The sequence below is a fragment of the Hippoglossus stenolepis genome, chromosome 11 (genome assembly GCF_022539355.2).
Source record: "Hippoglossus stenolepis isolate QCI-W04-F060 chromosome 11, HSTE1.2, whole genome shotgun sequence".
Taxonomy (NCBI): domain Eukaryota; kingdom Metazoa; phylum Chordata; class Actinopteri; order Pleuronectiformes; family Pleuronectidae; genus Hippoglossus; species Hippoglossus stenolepis.
In genome coordinates this window covers 19367076-19381826 of record NC_061493.1, presented here as the reverse complement: position 1 = coordinate 19381826, position 14751 = coordinate 19367076, and the positions used below count along the sequence as shown (strand labels likewise).

The 14751-nt window shown below is 42.0% G+C and overlaps 1 protein-coding gene across 4 annotated transcripts in view; it reads right to left on the bottom strand.

Annotated features, from left to right (window-relative positions):
- LOC118117365 (guanine nucleotide exchange factor VAV3) overlaps positions 1-14751 on the bottom strand; it is a 48396-nt gene that overhangs the window by 6161 nt on the left and 27484 nt on the right. For all 4 annotated transcript variants that reach the window (XM_035169546.2, XM_047342101.1, XM_035169547.2 and 1 more), the window contains exons 20-25: positions 14012-14142; positions 10265-10330; positions 9967-10001; positions 9699-9815; positions 4861-4948; positions 3440-3569 (exon numbers count right to left, since the gene is read on the bottom strand). In XM_035169546.2, coding sequence (XP_035025437.1) covers positions 3440-3569; positions 4861-4948; positions 9699-9815; positions 9967-10001; positions 10265-10330; positions 14012-14142 — 567 coding nt within the window. The remainder of the gene's footprint in view (positions 1-3439; positions 3570-4860; positions 4949-9698; positions 9816-9966; positions 10002-10264; positions 10331-14011; positions 14143-14751) is intronic.

The following is a 14751-nucleotide window of genomic DNA, read 5'->3' as shown; positions in this document are numbered from 1 at the left end:
TCGTATTAAAATCATGATATGTGACCTTAATTCAATTAGAAAACAATTCAGCTGTGTTACCAATGGCGACGCAGCGTTAGCCCACATGATGCAGAGCGTAGCAGAGATTCAGCAGTGAAACGTAGCGAGTTGAGATAGCACCGAAAGAGGAGTGTCAAAGAGAAATAAAAACAAAAGAAACACAACTGATAACGGGAGAGAATAGTGATAGAACTTATAGGCAAGAAAATTGTGGTTATCATTGTTTTTTCCAGAATCGTGCCGCCCTATAGTGGAATGCTTGAGCAAATACGTTAGGAGAACGGCCTCTCCTGTTTGAACAAGGCCTATGTATGAAGAACCTATAGACGGCACTAGAGTCGCCAAGAAATTCGAGGCTCCACATTCAGCATCTTATTAATTTCCTTTACTCAGCTGCTGTTTCTCCAATTCTCTCCGATCCGGTTCAACAGTGCCCCCAGCAGCCTGACCCCAGCCCCATTTAACACCTTCCGGATGAACTGGAACGCAACAGCTTATTACCCAACGTCAATTTCCAACCTCACTAATGTGTTTTTTGGCTGAATGGGAGCAAACACCCGCAGCCATGTCTTCCCAGAACAGTGGAGCTGTGACAGCCGTGGGTAAGACATGGGTGTCCACATATTTTTGGCCTGTGAGTGAAGCTTCTACAACCTCTCCAGGTCATGATGATGTTTAAGACCTGGGGAGTCAAGGCGGCGGCGTGGGGCTGAGGATGCATCCGAGCAACAGCACGGCGCCTGAACAAAGGTATCGGCTGGAAATCCACATCTCAGAGCCAACGACTTCTGCTCCCATGTGAAAAACCATCTGAGCCGACACTCACACAGAGAAAACCAGCTCCCATCAACACAACAATATGGTTCCATGGCCTCTTCCTCTCCCCTGCAGCGATAAGTGACTGCAGGCCGATAAGCTGCTATAGTGCACACACACACACACAACTATTCACATACCTGCAGAAAATATATACACATATAAACACACCATCATAAACTGGCACGAGGAGAATCATGAAATAGTTTACAAAATATGTGTCTAATAAATCCTCTAATACTCCCAGATCACGTTGAGATTTTGAACCAATTTATCACGACAGATTCATGACAGCGTCAATACTTAACCGCAGATTGATCCCCCCCTCCCCCGACAGACGTAAAGAGATCTTTGGAATTATTCCGCGACTCTAATATTCAAACACACAGACAAGAAGCTCTCAGTCAGACTCAATTAAAGACGCTGGCTGGGGTTTTGGGAAACAAATTACTCCAGAGTTTTGACGGCTTTTCACTAGTTGTGTATCTTGTGATTGTTTGCCCAGCCTCGCCTTCTGTTTTCTTTTCGAGCACTGTCTGTTTTGAGATTCAAACCATTTCGCGTGTGTGTATTGTTTGGGAATGACATCTGTCTTAAAGCAGAGGCTGTTTACCAGGCGGCGAACGAGGTGCCCACACTAAGTCTTTCTATGGGGGTGGACGACTTAAGGCAATAATAATCTATCCCAGAATGCACTGAGGCAACGGCGGGTCTGTCAAGGCTTTCTCACAGAGGGAAGCGCCGTGAATGGCAGAGATGCACAAAAACACCTCTTGCAGAGCTTTGAAGCCTGATGCGCTGGGAGACTGACGCTGCCAAAGGAGGCAGGGGGACAAGGATGTAGCAGAATTTTACATCCGAACAGATACAAAGGGCTAACTTTGACTTTGTTCCCCACGTTCGTCTGTTTGCCTCGGCTGCCGGTGCAGCGGCTGCGGTTGTTTACACCTACACCTCTCTTTCAGTTAAGACAGTTTACCTCCAGCTGCTTCCTGCTCTTTTACATCAGATCATATTTGCAAACTTTTTCCCTCTTTTTTGGGGGGGGGGAAACAGGCGCAGTCCCTCAGTTGGACCAGAGGTATCCCTCAGGTGTGTGTCAGCAGGCGGCTGTCACACAGTTTTCCCCGCTGCCAGCCCAAGTGAAATGTCATGTCCTGTCAGGAAGATTGTGAAGCCATCTCGGAGCTGAGCAGCGTGCGGAGTGTGACGTTTGGAGTAGCGGGCTCCTGGTGCTTGCCTGGGGCACTGGGCCCTAACTGGGACCTCTCTGCCAAGCCTGGTGAGATGCAGAGGATCTTTTCTATTTTTTTTCCGCTCTTTTGTCTTTCGCTCTCCCTTTATCTCTGTTACCCCATACGTTCCCTTTATTCTCTGTGCCTCTCTTTATGCACATTTACACCTGACATTACCATTCTATTTGTATGGAGATATGGAAAAGCACAAAAGGTGGTAATGCACAGAGAATGCACTGCAATCCCTAAAGTGATCAAATCGGATAGACTGCATATGGAGGTGGTCATATATATGTATACACACACACACACACACACACACACACACACACACACACACACACACACACACACACACACACACACACACACACACACACACACACACACACACACACACACACACACACACACACACACACATATATATATTGTGATTATTACATATAATTTGATTTGTATATTTTTCTATAATTAATATAAATTATTTTCATCTTATTTTCTCAGAGGAGGCAAATGTACAGCGACATCTAGAGTTCTATGACAGCAGGGCAACCTCCACGTGCTGATAAAGACCATGTAATTTGACTGAAAGGTCCAGAGCAGCTTTATAAAAACACTGTAGAGGTTAAATGTACACAGGCAGTAATTAGATCTGACTATATAGAGGCATGATAGTTTGGAAAATATGCAAACTGAAGTCATCAGAGCAAGTCATGTCATATTTGGCATCTTAGGTCGTTGAACTAAACTGTAGTAAGTGTAATATGATATCCACTACTTTATAATATCCACACACAGTCTGACCAGGGTTTAGATCCCGTGTTATAAAGAGATGCGTGTGTATAAGTCTGAATGGAATAATAAAGGTTGCTCTCTTGTGTAAATGACTAAAGAGGATCGACCAATCTGAACTGAAGAGAAAAGTCTCCTGAAGAAACTGCCGCCGTCTTCCACCCTGTGTTTTTCCATAGGGTTTCATGACCGCTGCTATTTCTACCATGTCTCACATTGCGTCAGTTATCGAGACACACCCTTGTTTGTGTAATAACCAAGCAAATGCTGTATCAGTATGATTCTGTAACGTGACATTTTTGTACAGTCCTTCGAGGAGAGGGCGTGCAGTGCATTAGCCGGCCTGTTAAAACAAAATATTATCAGTGCGATACTGATTCCAGGAAACTGCTTTCGCCTTCAGCTCTGTGTGATAACCTGGGAAATGTAAGATTCCATCAACTGTTCTGGTTATATGGAGAAGATTTGAACGCTATTTCGACTGTAAACGGATCAAGATCTGATCTGAAGAGGAAGCATTTTTCAACCTGCTAGACAGACTGAGGGAAGCAGCCTGAATTTTAAAGACTCACCACTGTCAGCTTTGGTAACGGCCATGGGCATGATTCCATTGGTAAGTTCCCTATAGGGGACCTGTAGAGTGGTGTCGAGACTGCTGAAGCCCTCCTTCAGGGAGTGCTGCTGGTAGTGCTCCACTAAGTCCTGTGTAAAACAAGCACAATACACAGTTAAGTGAGTGTAAATCTAGATGGGTTTGTGTACACAGAAACGAAAGACATGTGGGAACGCTGGTGAGGGAGAGGTTGTTTCATTTTAACAATATAAAAGCAGTTAACACCGAAGTGTTCCAGAGCAGGGCGACTAACCACTAATATATCTATCTGCACATTTGTAAGAGTATAGGTACTAAAAACACCCTGATGTTAACCACTGTCATTTAATACCACAGGACTAAATGTTAAAATGTACATTCTCTGCTCTTATTGCTGTGGTGTCCCACAAGGTTCTATTCTGGGTCCAGTCATTTTTTTCAATTTATGCTCCCATTAGGTCACATAATGCAAAGACACAATGGGTCCTATTATGCAGATGATATCCAGACATAAGGACCCATCCACCTAGATAATGTCAAGCCGGGTTCCCTATACAACACATTCTGCTTCTGATTCTAACCTCATCAGGATTACATTTTTTACAATGAAGAGACATCTCCATAATATTTAAAAAATAATATGTTCTGTCTTTCGCTACCTGGGAAAATTATAATTTATGCTTTTATCTTTTATAGACTTCAAATCTTTGTACTTGTTCCTTCGTCAGTCAGGCCTACAACTAGTTCAGAATTCAGCTGCCAGGCTCTTAATGGGCTTCAAGATATGGGACCACATTACACCTGCTTTAGCGTTATTGCAGCGGCTCCCTTTACATTTTAGAGTTGATCTTAAACTTTTATCGCTCACTCTTGGCCACCTTGGACTGGCCCCAAAACATCCAAGCCCAAACGTGATCTTGGATCAGTTTGATCTAATTGTTCCCAAGGTCCAATTTTGTGCTGTTAAGACCTTCAAATTTAATTCTCCAATTTTACAATGCACTTTCTGTAGACTACATATCAGACTGGTATATGTGTAATATTCTAATGTGGAGGATGCATGTGTGTGTATGCTTATACCGACATGTATATTTATGTCTTTGTGTAGATATGTATTTATATGATCAAATCTTTCAAATAGTTTTACTGGATGTTACTATTGTTTGACTTGTTTTATTTAAAAAATGTACATTATAGCTCTGCTCTGTCATAATAGGTATTCCTATTAATAGTAGTAGTAGTAGTAGTAGTAGGGTTTTGTATAAAACAAAAGTAAAATGTTCACTGGGGTTTATCTCAGGAGACTGATGTAAAAGTAGCGTAATGTCAAAATGATTATACTCATTAATGCAACAGCAGTTTATAGGGGCACAAAAATCCATAGGAAGTTAAAGCCCTTACCAGCACAGTCTTGAACAGCCGAGTCTCAGCGATGTAAAAGCAGCCGTCCTTGGTCAGAATCTTAATGTGCTTGATTTTATCGTTGAACCTGTGGAGGATGAATAAGACATGGGCTGCTAATCAACTATACATGGTTCCACATCAATCCAGTCTCCATGGTGAACCGTCACGAAGGTCTGTCTGCACTGACTGCCGGGTACCGTGCTGAGCCAAGCAACTCTGTTTAACAAGGGCTTTTCCCTGCAGTGGAAACCATATTCCACAGCAATTCACTCACATCAGATAATAATGAAAAGCATCATAGGTGTCCCCGGTTTTACCTTGTAAGATCAGTTCATAATGCACATCAGTCACTGCCTTCCTTTATAGCTTGTCAACCCTGAGTTTAAGTAATATCCACAGTACTTGAGACCATTCTGACTGTAGACATGAAACAGTGCTTTTTCATTCTTAGATTTAAAACAGTCCTGAAGCTTTCCTGTATTTAGCAAGTTAGATAAGAAGTCAATCAAAAAACAGTAATGCATCTTGTGACTTAGATTTCTCTAAAGTTTTACCTTTGTAAACTCTATGTAGAAATGTTCTCTTGTGTGGTAACAGCCGACATTCGACTTTTAAATCAAACGGCTTAAAGCAAATATTTAAGCTCCTTAAAATCAATATCTAATCAAAAACAGCAACAGCTATGTTTGTAAAATAACAAATTTATTTTCATTAGATAAAACCTTCATGGTTTCTTTGACAAACATTCGACTGAATTAGATTTAAACTAAACTTCACAACAAGATCATGAATCATTCTCTGAGAAATCAATTAAAAGGTTGAGAAATGCCTTGAAATCTGAAATTCAAATTCCTAGACCCCCCCACCCCGATCCGTATCCTGCAAAAAAATGAATTGGTTTGTCCCTGACTCATAAAACATCCTTCCACCAACTTCCGTGGTAATCCATTCAGTCGCTTTTGTGAAATCCTGCTAATAAACAAACAAATTCAGATGAAGACATAACCTCCACGGTGGAGGTAAAAACTGTAAATAAAACGTTATTGGCTGATGAGCATCAATTGGGGGTTAGAACACACTTAGCACAAATTCTACCTTCATGAAGGTCAGATTATAGACGGTGATTCAACTGTACGATAACTTTGGAGAATGTATTAAACTGTTTTAGACACTGAAGTACATTGGGTAAATAAACTAATAGAAACAGCTGAAGTACTGGAAACTATAACATGGAGACACATGAAGTTTAGTTTTTCGACTCGATTTGACATTTTTTTTACGTCAACATATTTCAGGAGCAAAAAAACTAATCCTGAAAGACGTTATTAGTGTTCTCACTTAACCCAAGATGGAAAAATATATCACAACCGACTGTAAAGCAAAGCACCGCTGAGTGTACGCTACAGGCCTGATTAAATAATTTAGCGATTAAATAATCATACGACACCAGAGAACAGCTCAGGCAAAGTACTTTGTTGAAAAGTAGTGCAGGCCAACCTTGAACATACACATACACTGTTCGGGACACACTGTACACACTGCACGCACGAGTGGGGGGGATGTGCTGTCAGGCCAATTGCGAGCACCGGGCTGTATATTGCATGTCTTCCATATGGTGATGTGCAGGTTACACTGGAGATAAATCTGCACTGCAAACCTCCCAATGCGGTATATAACGGATGAATATGGTCATGTTGCAAATTCACTGATACATTATGAATATATAGGGAATGATACATTATTGATATGTGCCGACTTATATGATGCATAACACGTGGAGACAGGTGCAGTCTTTCTACGCAGCTATCGGCCCCCGCACGGATGCACCTTCGCCCCGAAACACATAAACATCACTCGGCGCACACTCAAACTGACCACTTGTAGCGTTTGACATCAGACAGTTCCAGTTGATTAGCAGCAGCTCGCTCTATAAAGCCCCCGTTATCTCAAACAGCCATCCTGATAATGATCTTAAGCAGTGAGACGGGCAATTAGGATTGGAGCGTTCAGACACTGGGCCCCCCCGTACATCAAAGCTTTGAATGAGCGACGGTACGAGTCCAACCAAACCAAATGGGCTGGAATGGTGTGTCACTGGCTAAATAGTCCCAGCGTCGAAAACACACCATGTCGGAGTCGCGCCCTTAATCATTATAATCTCTCGGAGCCGTCACGCCTGGTCAGAAGGACTCGATAGTCCTTTCTTTTCTTTCTTTCTTTTTTAAAGACTGAACATACTTTGATGTAGCCTGAAAGATATTCACTAGTTAAATGGACAGCATTGTATATCAAAAGAGGGATACAGAGGCACTCCACTTGCAGATAAAACAGACATTTGCAGAGGCCGGGGGGGAATTAATGTTTTATCTACAGTTGGGAGTGCGCCGCTTGCCCCTCTTTTGAAACACACTTTTTAAGATTGATAACTGAAGAGCAGAGCATGATATGACGAATGCTATCGGGCAAACCTTGAACATATGTCTGAGCAGAGGTCTAAGATATAGGGTGAAACGGATAGATCACCCAATTCCACCCTCGTCTCCATGCTGCTGAAATGTGGACTGAGTTGGAAAGTAAAATGAACTGCAGACTCTACAGACCTACACCTTCAATGGGGATCTGTGCTAAGTAGTTCCAATGAAAACTATTCACAGTGAGATCTAAGAATAGTAACTAATTTGATCATCTTTTCACTTGTATTCACATGCAACCAGCTGATGTATAAAGTTAGCGTTCTGGTGCATAATCCTGTTACAGCAGAGTTGGGTCAATGTAAAACCTTCAAAGTGGTTTGATAGCACCAGGTGTCAGTGGACGTCCCACAGTGGAACTTAAAGTGACTGAGACAGCCCATGAAAGAGAGCGTAGTGGCTCCAGTCCACTTGGTGGCGGTAATGAGCCTCTAAGTTGGTTTGTAAACAACAGTAATAAGGACAAGTAGATTAAAGCTGCAATAAGTACGACAACTGAGTCACCCGTTGTGGTTTTGCACTCAAAGCAGCTATTCAACAGTGTTAGCTTGAAAACTGTAATGTTGCCGTGTTGGCACAGGTTTAATTTCCCCTGACAAGTCCTCGGTGCCTCCTGTCGTCCGCGGAATAAACACGTGAACTTTCTAGTAAACAGACCCATGTGCATCGTCCCCTCACACGACTGAACCTTGATCCCCTTCACGTTGAATTGATCAAGACTCGTCGCACACTCGCAGCTCCGTTAAGTCTGTTTACACGCAAACATAATCTGATGTTAATCACGTCGTCATATTGCTTTCGCGCTAAAGCAATATCAGTTGGATTACAGCGCTCTGACACCATTGGGACAGGTTGCTTAGAGGCTACTTTTTACTGTACAGCTGGAAATTTGCCCACCTCTTGGTTCCAGTACACTGTCAAGGAAAGAAACCACCTGCACCAAAGAAGGATTGTATTTAAACTACCGAACTCATTTCAATGACATTTTTGCGGAGGGGTAGAGCATGACTAAGGAGAGAAAAGATCTGGATAAACGGGCTGATCCAGCAATTAATTTTCACTTTCTCCAACAAGACGCGATGGCTTTGATGGAGGTAGAGCCCTTCTACTTCAAAAACATCACAAGCGGCTTCTGAAGTGTCCGCCGCTCGTCTGTTGAAGTGAGGGTGCTCAAAATGGGTAATTTTCTGAATTGTGTTGTAGCATTTTCTGATCATTTATGAATTCCTCGAAAAACAGGTTTGCACAGCGCCTCCTCTTCTCCTGTGTGATTTCTATAAAACCTCTCTCCTCTCAGCTTCTATCCAGACACCTGTAACTCATTTGGGTCGTGCCCTGTCGTACTTAAGTGCCTGCGTGTGTATTTTATCTCAATACGTTGTCGAAGGCTTTCAGTTGAAGCACGATTTAGTATTCTTTGTGTTTGTAATTATCATGACCCCTAACATCAAAAAGCCCCTTTGATCATTGATCATAATTTAGGGAGAGGACACTTCTACTTTGGGCTAAAGCAAAGACACGTTTCCCTTCAAAAGATCTGTGGTTAGCTTTAAAAAATACAAGTATAAAAGTCATAACACGATCACGACAATGCTTTGTGAATTCTTGGCTTCAAGTTTTAACAGTTAGTGTAGTTTACTGCCTCATCACAGCACTGTATCCATAGAGCTATGATTATTATATTATATAATTATATGTGCAGTTTCTTTACACAGTGTGACTGGTATAATGGAAGTTTAGTTTATAGGATTTCCTCTGGAGCCAGTTTTAACAGCAGGACTAGGAAGAGTGTGTTTCCTGCTCATCAGTAAAGCCGCTGCTAAAGACTCAAAGAATGGTTGTGGGTGAAGAAGTGTCCTGTCCTGGAAAATATTCAAATGGTAATAGAGAAGTTTTTAGTTTTTCTTTATAATTTGGATGATTCAACCCTTTACACTAAATTCTGTCCCCCACCACCTGTATCACCGGCATCAACAGTGACTCATCAGACCAGGCAAACGTTTTTCCATTCTTCAGTTACAAACCACTGATGATTACATAGTCAAGTTAACTTCTATTTCTTTGCCTAAAGAAGTTGAACACAGCACGATCTCCTTCTGCTGTGGCTCATCCGCTTCACCATTAGAAACGCTGTCTGTTCTGAGTCTGCCCCATTGTTGTACAGAGCTGTTATTTGCATGCGGACAAATTTTCCACCTGAGTGATTCTTGCCACTCACGTCACGCAAAAACGTTTTTTTTTGCCCACAGGGTAAATGCATGTGTTTCGTTTATTCTGCTTTTCTTGGTAAACTGTGGTGAATAAACTACATTGCAGGAGATTTGATATAGAAATGAATTTCAAACGACCAGTTGTATCACTTACTTTATACTGATGGCGTACTCGGTGCCTTCTTTACTCCGGTGTCGGACCAGATAGGTGCCGTTCCCTCTGTCCAGGAGCTCCTCCTCAGCCTGGTATCTCTCCACGGGCCCTGCAAACCTGAACCACCCATGAACAACTACTGCACTTACACTGCCATCAATCATTCTGAACATGAGGATGAGAACAGTCAATACAATCAATGCAATAACAGCGGAAATGACTTGTGGTTATTGTTAGCGACCTGCAGTAATTTGTTTTCATCGCTTACCAGAGCTGGGCGGAGTAATCGACAGGTTTCGGAACCTGCCATAGAAAAGAATTGTGGTTATTCTGCGTGTTAATGGAGTCAATACCGAGGGGGGGTGGGGGTGGAGGTCATTTGTGGTAATGTGATATTCAAGCCACATCTAATGGCTAAAATCAGTCTTCTACAGAAAAAAAAAAAAGCTGCAATTGAAAAGCACCATATGCCTTTGCTGAGACATCAATAGTGGCCATTATCTACTGAATGAATTGTTATCACACTCAATGTGTCTTATTGATTACAAAAAAATGTGCACACTTACACACGGGCAGGGCCTCACAGCGTCGCTTGGAAAGAAGCCAATCTTGCTCGTCGCCAGAATTTTGCCCTGCAATGGCAACTGGCTGTTAATCGCATTATATTTGTCTGGGAGCAACGACACCTCTCTCTTCCTTTCCCTCTTCCCCTCCCACACTCGCTCCAATAAATCCTCAGCAATTAGCACACAACAAGCAGTGCATCTAATTTGCAGCCCGAGTTAATTATGGTTCAAACTCTGCCGGCAGTGAGATTTGCGCTGCATCAAAACAAGAGCCTCGTTTAACACTAAATAATGGATCTTATTCTGGTCTTTGAATATCCAAACAGCGTAAGCTCTGTGCCTGGCGCTAACGCCTAACAATTGCATCTTAGCTAACCTGCCTCGAGCAAACCAGCGCTTTACAGGAAAGTCGTCACTTCTTTGAACAAACGTAGTGTAGTCTCTGTATAAAGAAACCAATTTAGCCCCAGAAAAAGGACTTCATCTTCATATAAACTTGCTCCTTCACAGATAGTTCAGTTCATTCTATAACCTTAATTCTCTACCGTGCACATTATCGTGTAGATGGTTATAAACAAATACATCAGCATTAAGCTCAAGGTAATCTAAGTATCCAGTTCTGAGCTCCAGGTCAATTTGAAGTCCACTGAGTGAATCTGAGAGGACAGTGAGTGTCGAGGGCATGTGGAGCTCTTCATTCCGCTTCCTGCCCTGTTTACGCTTCTCCTCCTCACTCCTCTTTATTAGAGCAAGAAATGCTTTTTGGGACCGTGCAAGCCCGGGCGGTAACTAGATTGGAAAGCGAATCTTTACCCATCTCTATGATTCATTCTGTGTAATAACATTTCATCAAAGGTTTTTTGAGAGCCCCTCTCTATTTGTTATGCCTTTCGATAAGCGTATGATAAAGATTAAACTTATTACTCTGTTGGCATAAACAGGCAGCAGCCAAAGGATCAAATGAAATTACAGTGATTGATTGTATTGTTCTGCCAGTGGGATGGGGGATAATTGCCTTCTGGGTAACAGGGGATATGAATTCTCAATGTTCTGTAATTCCATCCTCTGGCGCCACTGGGGACGCTGAAGATTAAAGGTACCCTGTGGAGCTTTCATTGTAAACAAACACGGTTTTTGTTTTGATTTAGTGTTTCTCACCAAAAATGCTTTGTTTGCGACCGTGAGACCCAACAAACTCGTCGAAAAAATACTTTTTGTATGCTTAGAAATTTGTATTGTGCAGATCAGATTGTGGTGTCCTTAATCTTCTTCTCTTTATTACCACGTTTATTTTATTACAGCTCACCGTCGCCACCGACTGCTGGTGCGTATCACTGCCTTCTGCAGAAAGTGAATTGGACAGAAAAGAGACTTTGATACCAATTCCAATTTCTTTCATTAAATAAACAATGTTTCCAATGTGATTTCTTCAATGTCTAAATCAATACATTTGAAATTTTAAACGCAAAGAACAGATTGGACCTTTTCATTCACTTTGTGGTCCATTAGTATAGAAGAGTGTGAGGGCCAGACATAGGATGAAAAATGAGAGGATGGTTTTTTTATATCATTTTTCATTTCAAGAATAAAGCAAAACTATCAGAAATGAATTCAAGTCATCAGGTCCATTCAATCTAGTCAGAGAAGCAGCAGCTGGGGAAGCATTACATCCCTGGAAAGTTGGTGTAACCATCAATATTCTTGTTTTTGGATCATTTATTTATCGTTTAATCTCGTCATTTTGACTTTTGTAATCTCTATATGTTATATTTAAAAATATATCTATCCTCTCATTTGGTTCAAGATTATTCTCATCATTTTTAAAATTCTCAAAATGAACAATGGAAGAAGAAAAAACTCTCGACCAAAACTCATCTCCTTCGACTGGAATCCGACGCATAAAATAAATATCAAGCCACACTTCATTAAGGCAGACACGTTAAGTCAACCACACAGCTCCAGCAAAGGAAGAAACCATGGCTACCTGCTGAGGTTTATTATTTTAGCTACTTATAACTGGTAATATTATCATTTTAATCAATTTTAATCAACCAACATCTTAGTATTCAGTTTATTTTATTTATTTCATGTGGTTGAACTTTAAATCACACAGTGAACTATGTCAAACTTTGATGAATGACTGAATTTGACTGAATTTCTTTGTATTTTCAGAAGATTATTCAAAGGCAGGGGGCAGTGTTTTTTAGATTATTATGTCGATTCTATTGCAGTAATGGGCCTGAAAGGTTTGGGTGACGGGTGCTCTGACAGAAAACATCATGTGATCCTGCTGCTCAGTCTATTGCTCTCCAGCGCCACTAGACGTCACAACCTCCAAACCGCAGCTTCAACTATGCTTTTCTCAGTATCAATACACACATAACTGGAAAAACACAAATGTGTATTATAATTTAAATCCTTTGATTATCCCCCCTCAGCATGAACGGTAACCATTGGCAGCACATCGGCGTGGTGCCATCGCGTCTGTGACATTCAGCGAGTCGCTCTGGCGGCTTACACAAACTCTCCTGGCACTCGTGTCCTCAACCCTCCACCTCGTGCTCGGTCGCAACAGAGAGAAACACGGAGCACAGGAAATCGGGCTAACTGCCTACTCCCAGCCGTGCCGTTGGCAGAGGCTGCGGTTTGATTGGAGCGGCACCGGGAGGAGCATGAGGCTTTAATGCTGCAGTAAAGCAGAGTGAGAAACAGCTAGGGAGGCTGCCGGAAGACCCCAGATAAATCGCCATCCTTTCAAAAATAGATAAGGTCAAACCCTGTGAACCGTTGGCTGACCTCGTGAGGTGCTTGCTAAATGCGCCGGTACACGAGGTTGTGCACCACCATTAAAAGATCTTCCAGAGGCTGAAGTGACTGCTGTTTTATTGTCTCTCTCTGGCACTAAATTAATCAAGTGAGGCCATTAATTGCTTAGATCATCTGATGTGGGCTGTGATTCAATCTGATGAGTAGAGAAAAAAGACAAACACCCCGTCTCTAATGTAGCTGCGGTTCAGTGGGGTTCAGATACAGTAGATCTTCGTCTGATGTTTTCTAAAAGGGGCTGACCTCATCACAGTGTTGCTTTTAATGGCTGTCAGGACGCAGAAAGTGACAAATAACCACAATACGGTGAAATACTTTATGCTTTAAAACTTGTATTGTGCAAATCAGATTGTATTCTTCTTTATTACATGTATTTTATAACATATAGATAACTACTGGTATATGCAGAATTTTTGCAGAAATGTGAGATACCAACTCCATCTGATTTCTAGTTTCCAATTTCTAATCCTAATTTTCTAATCAATGTTTTCATTATGATTGATTCAATGTCTAAATGAATACATTTGCAGTTTAGAGGCAAGGCACAGATTTTACCGTTGTCCATTAGTGTTTCTAGTTTTCCAAATGATGCTGACCTCATCACAGTGTCATATTTATGGATGTCAGGACCCAGGATGTGACAGATAACCACGATACGATGTGTGATTTACAGTGATGACCACAGGGAGACAAAATAATGACGTCACCCCATCACGGCTGTTTTGAAAGCTTTTCTTCCCTTTGCCACACAGTGGGACATCCAGTATTAGAGAGAGGAGACGACAGAAGGCATCGATTCAAACCCGTGACACTGCAAAGGCGTTGCGTGCGCCGAGCCAACCTGGCACGCCATAACATGTTATTTTTTCATGGGCATCACAGATGTTGAGATAAAACGAGGACGAGCTGAGTGACACGCACCTGCCACCAGGAGCTGTGCAGGTCTGCAAACATCACTTCAATGACATCCCCCACATGAATGCTTAGTGGGGGCCCGTACTGGGGATAAGGGATGCCACCATAGTCTCTGATCACAACCATCCTGGGTAAACCTAGCAGACAGGGAACACAAACACATTTATACTCAAACTTTCATACACGTATCAAAGAGTCTTGTGCACAGACACAAGCAGCTGTGCAGCAGAAATACTGTCATCATGTGGGGCCGAGAGAGTTTCTGAAAAACAAGGTGAAAGTATAAGTATAAGACTAAATCCTTCATCGGCCGCGTCGACCGAACAGAAATGAGACGGTGTGGTCTCCTTATTGCATCACCGGCTGACAGCCGTCGCCTAGCAACAGAGCAAAAAAGTTCTTTGTTTGATTATAAAAGGTGAAGAGATGTGTACCGTAAATAAATTCTACTTGGTTCGTTTCACCTCAGTTACTGACACTTTGAAATGAATGTGAAATTGGGCTTTGAATACAGATAACTGGTCATTTCGAGTTCTGTTGGTCATCCAGGGGAAATGTGACTTATTTCCCGGAAAAATATGTTTTTGTGATTTCTATTTTGATGATTTGGGTTGCTGTGGTTGGGCGTGGTCAGAAGTTTGCTCTGCACCTACAGTAAAGTTTTACATCAGTGCAACAGGGCGACAAACTAAACTATAGGGGGGTGAAGAAAACAAGATTTTTGGCTGCAGTAAAGTTGTAAATAT